General features: G+C 40.9%; 1 protein-coding gene across 1 annotated transcript in view; it reads left to right on the forward strand.

Annotated features, from left to right (window-relative positions):
- Positions 1-226: 226 nt before the first annotated feature.
- Positions 227-12,482, forward strand: part of LOC101857143 (microtubule-associated protein futsch) — a 19,491-nt gene continuing 7,235 nt past the window's right edge. Inside the window, exons 1-6 of the mRNA XM_005108008.3 lie at positions 227-372; positions 2,988-5,316; positions 6,396-7,448; positions 8,984-9,129; positions 10,203-10,373; positions 12,190-12,324. Coding sequence (XP_005108065.1) covers positions 3,024-5,316; positions 6,396-7,448; positions 8,984-9,129; positions 10,203-10,373; positions 12,190-12,324 — 3,798 coding nt within the window. The 5' untranslated portion in view covers positions 227-372; positions 2,988-3,023. The remainder of the gene's footprint in view (positions 373-2,987; positions 5,317-6,395; positions 7,449-8,983; positions 9,130-10,202; positions 10,374-12,189; positions 12,325-12,482) is intronic.

Below are 12,482 nucleotides of genomic sequence, written 5' to 3' on the forward strand. Positions count from 1 at the left end.
TACAAAGAAGATTATGAACATTGCCTGTTTTGTACAAGTTCAAGTAATTTTTATCCAAGCATTCCAATGAAGATAAATACAAGAGATATTTCTTTCCATTTTTCTCCATTCATTTACTGTGACTGTGATTGTTAAAAAAAAATGTTTAAAATAAACTACGAATGTACAAGTAAGACCACGAAACACTAATTATACGAAACCAATCTACTTCCGCGGTTATCTCCCCTGTATAATGATGCTCGTTGTTGCTGATTCTGTTCAACGTGATGCGTGGTAGAGACACAAAACATTGGGACAGACCACAGTACTGTGAGATAGATAACGTCGGTAAAACTATCAAAACGTGCATTGTTATTCAGTTTTCATTTAAATGTAAGTATTAGATCTAGATCTTGGTTGATTTTAGTTTTTAACCTTTGTGTTGCAGGATTGATTCTCAGACTCGCCATGCCACAAGCCATAACAGAGAAGAAGATAAGAACATGTTTGACTCTGATTGACAATGATTCACAATTACATATTTGCTTGAAGTTGAAGTAGAATCTAATCAAATTACAACTTTTATCTCACACTGCCTTACCTACTTTTAGTCTTAGTCATATTCTTATTTTAATGATTTCCATCCAGTAATAAGAATGAAATGCAAAATGAAAGTAAACGTTAAAAAAGAATTCACACCTTGTCCTTAGCGCCTTAGCCTTGGCCTTGGTTTATTTTTTGGTAGTGTCAATTGCCACCGAGTGACGCGGTGGCAATTGACAAAAATTGACTTTTTGTCAATTGCCACCGAGTAAATTGGAGCTCTTTTGCGTTGGTGGGTAGTAGATCTAGATTGCTCGAGTGCTCAGTGTTGTGCGTTCGCCTCTCTGTCCCTCTGTCCTCTGTGTGTGTGTGTGTTTGTGTGTGTCTTCTCCTGACCCCCGTCCCCCGATTATGTTCCCCAATATAACGTGAATTTCTGCTTGAGTTTGTGTGCGTTTGTGACCTTCTAGTCTACTTCTAGAATGGCCTGTGTTGGTTCTACACCAAAGTGTAGGCTAAGGCTAGCCTAGATCTAGATTTTGATGAAAACGCTGTTGCAAGAGTGGGGCTATTCAGATTGATCAGACGTAGAAAATCTAGAATTTGGTATTTTTTTTACTTTCCCTCCCGTCTCACTCTCAGCTACCAGTTGTCTATTTTCTACTAAATATTGATGCGCTGAACACGAATATCAACTTCATTTCCGTCACAAATGGTCTAATTAATAGTTTTTGAAATATTTTATTGTTTTTAACCGAGATAGACATGCTTTGGACCAATCGGGGGGTTCCAGGGGGGCCTGCCCCACTGGGGTAAAAGAAAATCTGGGGGGTTACAGGGGGGGCATGTCCCCCTGTTTTTACCTATAATTTGATATTTTACAGTTAGATTTGAAATTGTCTTGAAAATAATTGATTTGCGACAGTTTTAGTGGCTTTATGTGTGATCTGCAGCAAACAGTACAGCAGTTTGACCCCTGAAACAGCGCATCTGTGTGCGGGAGTGAAAGTAAAAATTTACCTAGAATTTAGATCTAGGGCCCTACCGCGAGGCTGAGAGTGAGAGTGACGGGTCGGACACCCCGATTGAACTAAAGTTAGAACATTTCCAACAGTTTGCGCATACATAAAGTAGACCTGCATGTTTGCCGACAATCGTCTGAAATCCGACAATCGCGACCCGACCCGCGAACCGGCCGATGCTATCGCTAGGCCCGCCTGTATCAGTCAATGTGCGTAGTGCGAGGCCTGGCCGACTCCCAGCGACCCCTTTTTCTCCCGTCGGCTTCGTCGGCACTTTCGTTTTTGTGCCGACGTCGGCGTTTCCGACATAATTGGCGGAACCTAAGTAGAAATGCGAATACGAAAAAGGACGACAACTTAAATTATCTACTTTGTTTCGTGCTCGAGCGGCCATTTTGAATTTAGTTTGTTGACTAATTCAATTGTTCAGATCGTGTGGATTCATTCAAGTCTGACTCTCTTGTTCTTTTAGAATATAGATCTAGAATCTAGATTTATATAGATCATTATAGACCTCAATGGAGGATTCAGATTCCAATTCTATTGTGTCAAACCCTATCATAGGTTGTGCTGTAATATTAATATTGGTAAAAATAAGCATTTCATCAGGTGCGTGAATTATTTATTTATTTAGATCTAGAATCTAGACTCGGCTGAGTCCCTCTGTTCGGAATCGGATGGGGATTTCTAGTTCATGGCCTATATTCCTATTCACTTGTTCTACAAGATCTAGATCTAGATTTATTTAGATTACTAGATCTAGATAGATGGAGGATTCATATTCCAATTCTATTGTGTTATTGTATCAAACCCTAAAGCAATGTAGATGTGTAAGCCATATAGATCTAGAATATAGATCTAGATCTATGCTCCTTGTTTGTTTTGGAGTGTGGTTTTTCAATTAAAAATTTTTTTTTTCATTTAGGACTTGTTTTGGCCTTTTTACATGAGGCCCGTTGCAGGTTCTTTTTGGGGGTAGGGTTAGGGTTAGGTCTCTTCTTTATTGTGTTTGTTGGGGTGGTCGCTCATTACCCGGATGTCCTTCCTTATGACACCCACAAAGGCTTTTTTTGGGGGGGGGTTGCGCAAAATTTTCAGACAATCTGGTTGAGGCTCACATGCAGGTCTAATAAAGTATAAAGTTATATTTTTCTGAAACTACATTCATTATACGTTTTAACTTTTATTTTTTCAGGATTTTTGGAATTTGTTTAGTATTTTTGAAATGTGTTTTTTTAAAGGCATGTATTCACGGGAGGTGGGTTCCTTCCCCTTGCTTAGGATCTAACAATGGACTTCCCGTCCAGACCCTTAGGGTGTATTGTGTTAAGGTGCACTGGAATGGATCCCTTAATGTTACATTTTTTGTTGTACCCACATAACAAGTAATGTTTCTGTGTATATTTATTATATTTTTGTTTTGTTTTGGGTTGTTTTTTCTAGCTGTGCCCCCAAGCAGACTGACTTTGAGGGGCTGGGATGGACGTGGACATGGAGAGTGAGTGCGGTTCGTCTGACGATGACAGCGTGGATCAGGAAGAGCTGGAGGTGGCCTTGTACAGCCAGATACACTTCGACCATGCCGCAGGCTCAGAGGACCCCTGGCTGGCTCACATCGACGGGCTCGGCAGGAGTGGGAGAATCACACTTTTTGAGCACCAGTTCTCCTCCCCGATTCCCGACGTGATCAAGGTGTCGGAGTCGGAGAGCACTAACTCATCTGCTAGCGAAGAGAACGACAGCGCGGACGAAAGGTCGAAGCGGCGGAGCCATGTCAAGAAAACCGTCGGTAAATCGCGGATTTCGAAGAAGAAGCGTCACGGTGGTTATTTTGTGGTTGACAGAACGCCCAAACACAAAGTGTCGGTCAAGAAAAAGTCGGAGAAGCTGCCTGTGAAGACAGAGTTTGCCGTCGTCCCAGAAGACGACTGCTTGCTCACTGAAGTGGAAACCCTGCCCGTGAAATCGGAACTTCCGTTTTTGAAACTGGAGGGCATCTCGGCTGACTCGGAGCCCGTGTGCATCGACATAGACTTCCCTCCTGTAGGGTCCGATGTTCCCCTCATAGGGACCCAGCTACCCTCTACAGAGACAGATTTGCCGCCTGTGAAGGAAGAGTTGCCGCCTTTGGAGATAAACTGGACGTTTATGAAGCCAGAGTCGGGGCTAGTAAAGCCCGAGTCCCTACCTACAGAGACAGAGGAGTTGCCGCCCGTACCCCCGGAGGCGCCCCCTGTAACTGCCGAGTTGCCACGTGAAAAGACGAAGCGGCCCTCTCTTAAGACAAAGCGGTCTTCTGAGAAGACAAAACTATCCTCTGTAAATGAAGAGTTGCCCTCTGCTAAGACAAAACAGTCCTCTGTAAAAACAAAGCAGTCGTCTGTCAATAAAGAAGCAAAACAGTCTTCTGTGGATAAAGACTCAAAGCGGGCATCTGTGAATAAAGACACAAAACAGTCGTCTGTAAAAAAGGAAACAAAGCAGTCTGTAAATAAAGAAGCAAAGCAGTTGTCTGTGAATAAAGAAGCAAAGCAGTTGTCTGTGAATAAAGAAGCAAAGCAGTTGTCTGTGAATAAAGAAGCAAAGCAGTTGTCTGTGAAGAAAGAAGCAAAGCAGTTGTCTGTGAAGAAAGAAGCTAAGCAGGCATCTGTGAAGAAAGAATCTAAGCAGGCATCTGTGAAAAAAGACACAAAACAGCCGTCTGTAATTAAAGACACAAAACAGCCGTCTGTAATTAAAGACACAAAACAGTCGTCTGTAAATAAAGACACGAAACAGTCGTCTGTGAATAAAGAAACAAAGCAGTTGCCTGTGAATAAAGACACAAAACAGTCTTCTGTAAGTAAGGAAGAAAAACAGTCGTCTGTAAATAAAGACAAAGACACAAAACAGTCTTCTGTAAGTAAGGAAGCAAAACCGTCATCTGTGAATAAAGAAGCAAAACCGTCATCTGTGAATAAAGAAGCAAAGCCGTCGTCTGTGAATAAAGAAGCAAAACAGTCTTCTGTGAATAAAGACACAAAACAGTCTTCTGTTAATAAAGAAGCAAAGCAGTTCTCTGAAAAAACAAAGCAGTCTTCAGTAAAGAAAGAAAAAAATCAGGCTTCTCTAAAGACAAAGCCGTCCTCTGTAACTAAAGAGACAAAGCAGTCCCCTGTGAAGACGAAGAAGCCCTCTGTGAAGACGAAGAAGTCTTCCGTAAAATTAAAATCTTGCTTCATCAAATTAACACGACTCGACGTGGAATCGCTGGGCTTGCCTGTGACACTAGAACCACCCGCTGTGCCAGACTCGGAGGTAACCGACAGCCGTGCTGCGGGCCTGATTCGATTCATGGCTCGGAGAAGAAGTAGCACCGCTACCGCCATGAACGAGGAAGAGCTGGATCAAGATGAAACACTGCAGGCGCTGTTGTCTTCGAGCGATGGTTCCCCCCAGAGTCGCGGGGGTGCTTCGCCGGCTGCCCGAGGCCAGAGAGAGTTCCCTAAGCCAGGGCCGTTCATCAAACTGACGAAGCCCGACGAGTCTGAGCGGCCGACGAGGAAGGACAAAAAAGCTGTGACCAAACTGCAAGTTTCCGTGAGGCCCAGACAGCCCCCGGTCCGTCTCCGGAAGCCGCAGACGCTGAACGTCGTGTACCGGCAAGACAGTGACACCAACACGGACTACAGCGACAGCGAGGAGAGTGTCATGTCGGTGGCCCCGCTCAGGTCTTTCAAGAGCAAGTCCCGCATTTCTCCGATACAGGGGAGTGGGAGCAAAGCTGCCGCCGGTGAGTGATGATCTCTCGTTTTGACAGTTTCAGAAAATTGTCTTTTTTCTTCTTCTGTGTTTGATGGGTGGGGTTGACGGGTGCTCTGATGTGGTTTGCTCCTTCTTTCCTATATAAAAAACTATCGTCCTTCTCTCTCCTCCTCCTTTTTTGTGTTTGTTACTCCCTTGTAACACCTCTAATCTTCGTCACTTATATGACCTTATTGTGTTGCAAGTGCCGTACAACTCTTTATTGAACTAGAACTTTTATGTTTCAGAAGATTTTTCTGTATACACTGTGTTGTTTTCTTGAAGAATATGACATGGAAAATGACTTTCTTACCAATTTTTCAATTTTTGTGATCACTTGCCTTTGAGAGTCTTGTGAAATGACATCTCCTGTCTGTGAAACCGTTGTCAATTGTTCCTGCACGTTTGTCAGGCAGTGTGGACTATGTTTCACAATTCTCTTGTTCTTGCCTTTTATTACTTTTAACTTTTATGCGGGTGGTTGGCGGGAGCTCTGGTGTGGTTTGCTTCTTCTTTCCTATCAAACATCTATCATCCTTATCTCCCCTTCTTTTTTATGCTTGTTACTCTCTTGTAACACCTCTAATCTTCTGGCGCTCATATGACCTTATGCAGTTGCGAGCGCCGTAAAACCTCTACTAAAACTACTAAAACTAACTATAACTTTTATCTTTTTCAAATGAAGATGCATCAAGGCACCATACTTTAATACATGTGAGCAAAAGGCAGAAAGCCCTTCACATATATACATTTCACAAACTTTGACTTTGTGGTAAAAGTGTGAAAAATGAGATACCTATAACATGTTCCACAATCCCTTGCTTTTGGCACCTCTTGTTTACGTCACCCTCATTTTCGAATATGAAGTTACAGAATTTGATGTGATTTTTTTTTTTTTTTAGTTTTAAATTTTTTGTGCTTTGTCATCATAGGTCCTTTTTTTGGAAGTGACTATGTTCCATGTTGAAAAAACCCCCAGTGGGATTTTAAAAAAGATGTGTAGTGATGTTTTCCGTCTAAGGATGAGACTCGTATTTTCATACTGTCTCCCCCTATATTTTTCCCCAGTTCCCGCCAAGCCGTCTAAAAAGTCAGAAACAAATTTGGGTGATAGCGTTAACACCAGCACATGTTCTCCTGAGGAGGATAGGCAAAGTCCTGAAAGCTGTGAAGAAAAAGCTGTGAAAAGGGAAAAAATCGGTGCCGCTGCTGCTGTCGAAAACAAGCCGATCGACGATGACATGGACGATGTAAAAGAAATTCTTGTCGATGAACCGTCTGTTTGTGATGTGTCTTCTGAGAGTGGGAATGATGTTAGGGAGGAGGAGGAGGATGTACAGGTGTTGGAAGACGTCAAGGATGAGGCAGCGGTCTGTGATGTGTCGTCTGACAGTGGCAGTGAGAATGTGCCGGTGCAAGGAGAGGTACAGGTAGTGGAAGAGATGAAGGAGGAGAAGGAAGGAGTGGTACTTGTGTTAGATGATGATTTAAAAGAGGAGGAGGAGGAGGAAGAGGGAGAGGTGCAGGTAGTAGAAGAGGTGAAGGAGGAGGGGGAAGAAGGAGAGGTGCAAGTATTAGAAGATGATGTGAAAGAGGAGAAGGAAGGAGTGATACACGTGTTAGATGATGATATGAAGGAGGAGGGGGAAGAAGGAGAGGTGCAGGTAGTGGAAGATGATATGAAAGAGGAGAAAGAAGCAATGGTACAAGTATTAGAAGACAATGAGAAGGAAGAAGGAGAAATACAGGTATCAGAAGAAGATGTGAAAGAGGAGGAGGAGGAAGGGGAGGTACCAGAAGAAGAAGACAATGTTAAGGAGGAAGGAGAAGTACAGCTTTCAGAAAACGAAGATTCTGAAGAGGAGGAGGAAGGAGAGGTTAAAGAAGAAGAGGAGGAAGAAGACATGTTGGACGTAAAACAGGAAGAAGGAGTTTCGTCTGGTGATGATAGCGACAGTTCGAGTGACGAGGAAGAAGATGACAGTGCGGAGACTTCGTCGTCGACCGACTCGGAGAGTTCGTCGGGGGCGGATCAGGCTGACGAGTCTCTAGTAGATCCCAAGTTGGAGTTTAACCTCGAGGGAGATCTGAACGACTTACTGAAAGAGCCCAAGGTTGAAGGTGAGCGAGGGTTTTTAGTTTTTTTTTTCATTATTAGTTTTAAGTTGGACTTTTTATTTAAGTAAATTTGTAAATTTATTTGGTTTTTAACTCATTCGCTACACCGAGCCGTGCGGGGCGGCGCGGCTAAAGTGCCGTCAGTACGCTAAGCCGCCCCCGGCGGCTCGAGAACCGATCTTCAGTTTTAGCTTTGATTCTATTCCAATCCACATATCCATGTTAAAATAAAGGTCATAATATAATGTTGACTTCCGGGTCAAGCATTTCCACTGAAAATCGGAAATTTAGATTCAGTTTTAAAACGCGATTTCGTAGTTTATCTTACTTTGTTTTATCGCGATGCCAAAATTATAGCCCGGACACCAGTTTTAGTAATTTTACACAACAAAGTCTATCATTATTTTGCACACTAAAGAAATGTAGGACTCTTTTTTATAATATTGATACGATTGGGCTCATATTGCCAGTGCACTGTTATTGAGAAATCAATATTTTTGAGTGCTAGATCTAGGTCTAGATCTAGATCTAATAAATTGTCAAAATATTTTTTTTCTCCCCAAAACCTCTACTTTTTGATGAAATTACACAAAAAGTGCCACTCCAGACATGTATAGGTTTATTCCAAATGCAATTCTGAATAATTCCATATATAACATACGAGTGGGTTTTTTCTGTTAGTGATCGTTTTTCAAGATTATAAAAAAACATTATTTTTTTCAATATCGGATGTTATGTTCAAAATGTACAAATATTATGGAATGTAGGTAAATAACTGCAAACTTTTCAATATTTTCCAGTTCTATATTCATTTATGGTTATTTTGATGTATCGTTTGACTAGGTGCAAACATATTTTTTGAGTTTCATCAAAGATTATTAATTGTTTATTTCCAAATTTTATCCGCATCCAATCAAAATTGTGTTGCATAATTGTCTCTTACAGGAACCAACGTCGAAAAATTCATAAATGAACATTACAGATGTATTCTACAAACCATACTGAAAATATTGGTATATAATATGTTGATATTAACTAATGAATGAGTGTGTATTGTTTCTGAGTGAGTTTGTTATTTCTTTGCGTTGTTTCTGAATGAGTTTGTTATTTCTTTGTGTTGTTTATTAATGTGTTTGTTATTTCTTTGCGTTGTTTTTTAATGAGTTTGTTATTTCTTTGTGTTGTTTCTGAATGAGTTTGTTATTTCTTTGTGTTGTTTTTTAATGAGTTTGTTATTTCTTTGTGTTGTTTTTTAATGAGTTTGTTATTTCTTTGTGTTGTTTTTTAATGTGTTTGTTATTTCTTTGCGTTGTTTTTTAATGTGTTTGTTATTTCTTTGCGTTGTTTTTTAATGTGTTTGTTATTTCTTTGTGTTGTTTATTAATGTGTTTGTTATTTCTTTGCGTTGTTTCTGACTGTGTTAATTATTTCTTTGTGTTGTTTCTGAATGAGTGTTATTTCTTTGCGTTGTTTTTTAATGTGTTTGTTATTTCTTTGCGTTGTTTCTGACTGTTTGTAATTTCCTTGCTTTGTTACAGAGCCGGAGGTGGACAACTGGCAGGTCAACGAGGCGGACCACTACCGGGTCACCACCACGCTGAGCCGCTACTTCTGCCCCAAGAAGATCCAGTGTCGCAACTGTAAGGAGGAGGGTCATCTGTCCAGGGATTGTCCCGAGCCTCCGGTGAGTGCCTCTGTGGTATTTGTGCTGCGATATTTGTGGTCTGTCACCAAAACCTGACAAGTACTCCCCCCCCCCCCCCCCCCCCCCCAGGACAGTGCTACTGACTGAAGTTGTCTTTGGGACATTCCCAAAAGGGGGATATTAACATGTTCTTATACACAGTGGAATCAATGTTATGCTCATACTGTGCCGGAACAGTATAGGGGGAACTGCTGCTTTTACTTTCTTCATCCTATCATAATATGTTCTCTACTTTTTTTGTTTGTTTGTCACTTTCTTGTGAACTGGTTGTGCTTTTGAGGTTAGAGAGGTGAGCAGAGTAAGCCTGATTCCCCGTTTAGACTTCTCTGTTGACATCCACCCCTTGGCGCTCATATGACCTTATGCAGTTGTGAGGACCATAAAACTTTACTAAAACTAAACTGATGTGTACTTCGATAAAATTGGATCTCTCTGAATTTTTTTTTCTTTTTCCGATCGAAGAGCCCTGATAAGATATGTATAGAGTGTCATTTTATTTTTTACTTGAATTCAGTTTCTGTCAGGTTGTATGCAATTTAGTTAGATAATTTCATTTTTCCCTTCAGTAGATGGCTGTTATTATGTTGTTATGATTTTTTTCCCCTCACACCTACTAGTCAGATGTCTTTGAGTGGCCGGAAGGCGCCACTGGTAGGTCCTACTTCTTTACTTTCCGTCTGCTATTTCTGTCTGCCTGTCTGACCCTTTTCCAGCACTAAATGACCATTATTGTGTGGATGTGCTTTGATTTGCTTGAATAAACAAATCTGAATTGATGTAGTCCTTCTTTCCTATCAAACATCTATCGTCCTGATCTCCCCTCCTTCTTCTTTGTGTTTGTTACTCTCTCTTGTAACACCTCTAATCTTTGGCTCTTATATAACCTTCTTGTGTTGCAAGTGCCGTAAAACTCTTACTGAAACAATCTTTGGCACGTATATAACCTTCTTATATTGAAAGTGCCGTGAAAACGCTTATTAACAACTAAAACTCAAAATGTGAGTTTTAAAAATGGAACTAAAAAAACTTGAAACTTTGCGATGACCTTGCAGAAGCGTCGGTGCGTGTTCTGCGGCATGGAAGGACACCTGTTCCAGACGTGTCCCGCCAGTTGCTGCCGCAGGTGCGACAAGCCCGGTCACAATCAAAGAGACTGCCGGAGCCCGTGGCGCGACCCGACTAAGCCATGCGGGAGGTGCTGGCTTCCTGGGCACTTCACCGAGGTTCGAATCTTGTTTGTGTCTTCGTTTGATTGTTATTTATTGTAAAACTATCTGTCCCCGTGGTTTTATGCGCCCCGCATAATTTAGCAAAAATTGATCATTTTTTGGGCATAATTTCTGATTATTTTCCTTTATCATTCTTTGTTAAAATTAACAGAATCGCAATATTTTCACATTTTCGGGCTCAGTTTGCATAATTTCAGAATGTTTTGCATAAAACTGGGGACAGAACTATATCCTGGTTAGGTGTGTTGGTAGCTTAATTGGTGGCTTTTAAGGACAAGCTGGCTAGCACGGGTTTCAGGGTTTTCCAGGAATCTTGACCTACACCAAAAGTGGGCATTGCCCTACCTGTAGGAGAAGTTTGGTTTCATTGGTGTGTATATTTGTTTGGTTATAAAAAAACTCTCCTTGTTTTTTAAAGAAACTGAAAACTGAACACGGGTCCTAAAACTTCACCTTCGATTTTCTCAAAAGAGCATTTTTTGGGATAGCCCACTTTGTGCTTAAAAAAGCGACCAATTGATGTCATGTTAGACTAGGAGAGCGGGTGGATTGGGGGGGGGGGGTGCTCTGGGGTGGTTTGCTCTTTCTTTTTTATTAAGCATCTATTGTCTCTTTATCTCTTATCCTTCTTTTATCTGTTTTTTGCTGTCTTGTAACACGTATAAATCTTCGGCACTGATATGACATTATGGTGTTGAAAAAGACAAAACTATTTCGGAAAAAAAAAAGACAAGGGTCGTAAGCAGCTGTCTGGTGTGGTTTGCTCTTCCTTTCCTATCAAATGTTTATTGTGCTTATCTCCCCTACTTTTTTTGTATATGACCTTATTGTGTTTTAAGTGACGTAAAACTCTTACTAAAACTGAGACTTCTTATTTGTGTTTGTTACTCTCTTGTAACACATCTATTCTTCGGCACTTATATGACCTTATTGTGTTGCAAGTGCCGTAAAACTCTTACTAAAACTAAAACTAAAACTAAAGCCGTCTGTAGTTTGAATCCTCAGTGGGACATTCTTGAGCTCGGTTGTCCCGGTCAGAATCGACCAGATAAGCGCAAAATTGTCAGCAGCTGACCTCTCAGATTTTAAAAATTGTCAGAATTTTTGCACTTTACTTTAGAATAAATCTTAAATTCAAGATTTATTTGACAGTCTGAATTGTAAATGTTGATTCCCCTCACCACGTGTGTCTCGGCAAGTCCAAAAAGATCAACAGGAATTTTTTTTTCCGAGCCAGCCGGCACCTCTGATAAATTGTGTTCTGTACTTTTAGACGTCCTCTTTTATTATGTGAATATGATTCTCTTTTATTACTGAGATATTCTGCAATGAAAAGTGTTGATATCTAATATTTTCTTTGTCAATTAAAACCTCCCAAGGGTTGTTTTTTCCATAGTTGTCATTTATTGAGAAGTGAGAAGTTTTCAGAATCAAAAAGTGGGTGGTTGGCGGGTGTTCTTGTGTGGTTTGCTTCTTCTTTCCTATCAAACATCCATTGTCTTTATCTTTCCTCCTTCTTTTTTTGTGTTTCTTACTCTCTTGTAACACCTCTAATCTTCGACACTTATAATATGACCTTATTGTGTTGCAAGTGCCGTAAAACTCCTACTAAAACCAAACTAAAATATGATACTCTATAATTACTGAGATATTCTGCAATGAAAAGTGTTGGGATATGATATCTTCTTTGTCAATTAAAGTAGCTGTAGGTTGTTTTTTTTTCTCCATTGTTAGTATTATTTATTGAGAAGTAAGAAGTTTCCATCCAGAACTTTCACGCTGTGGCTAACGATCCACCAAATGTTTTCAGATGTGCCCAGATCGGTGGAGACAGTTTTACCTGACTGTGGAGCCGGGGCTGCTGAAGCCGAAGAAAAGAGACAGCCGGCCGCCGAATGACGTCAACTTTTGTTACAACTGCGGTAGACACGGCCATATGGGATACGTAAGTTACTTCTCACAAAATTTTTGCTTTTTTGATTCTGGTTGACACTTTTTTGTTTTTGGTAAGTGGTTTACGGCGCTCGCAACTGCATAAGGTCATATGAGCGCGCGGGACACGCCTAATATTTTCAGTTAGTAGGAAATTTTGAATTTTGCCCG

Source organism: Aplysia californica, unplaced genomic scaffold, assembly GCF_000002075.1.
Source record: "Aplysia californica isolate F4 #8 unplaced genomic scaffold, AplCal3.0 scaffold00649, whole genome shotgun sequence".
NCBI classification, from domain to species: Eukaryota; Metazoa; Mollusca; class Gastropoda; order Aplysiida; family Aplysiidae; genus Aplysia; species Aplysia californica.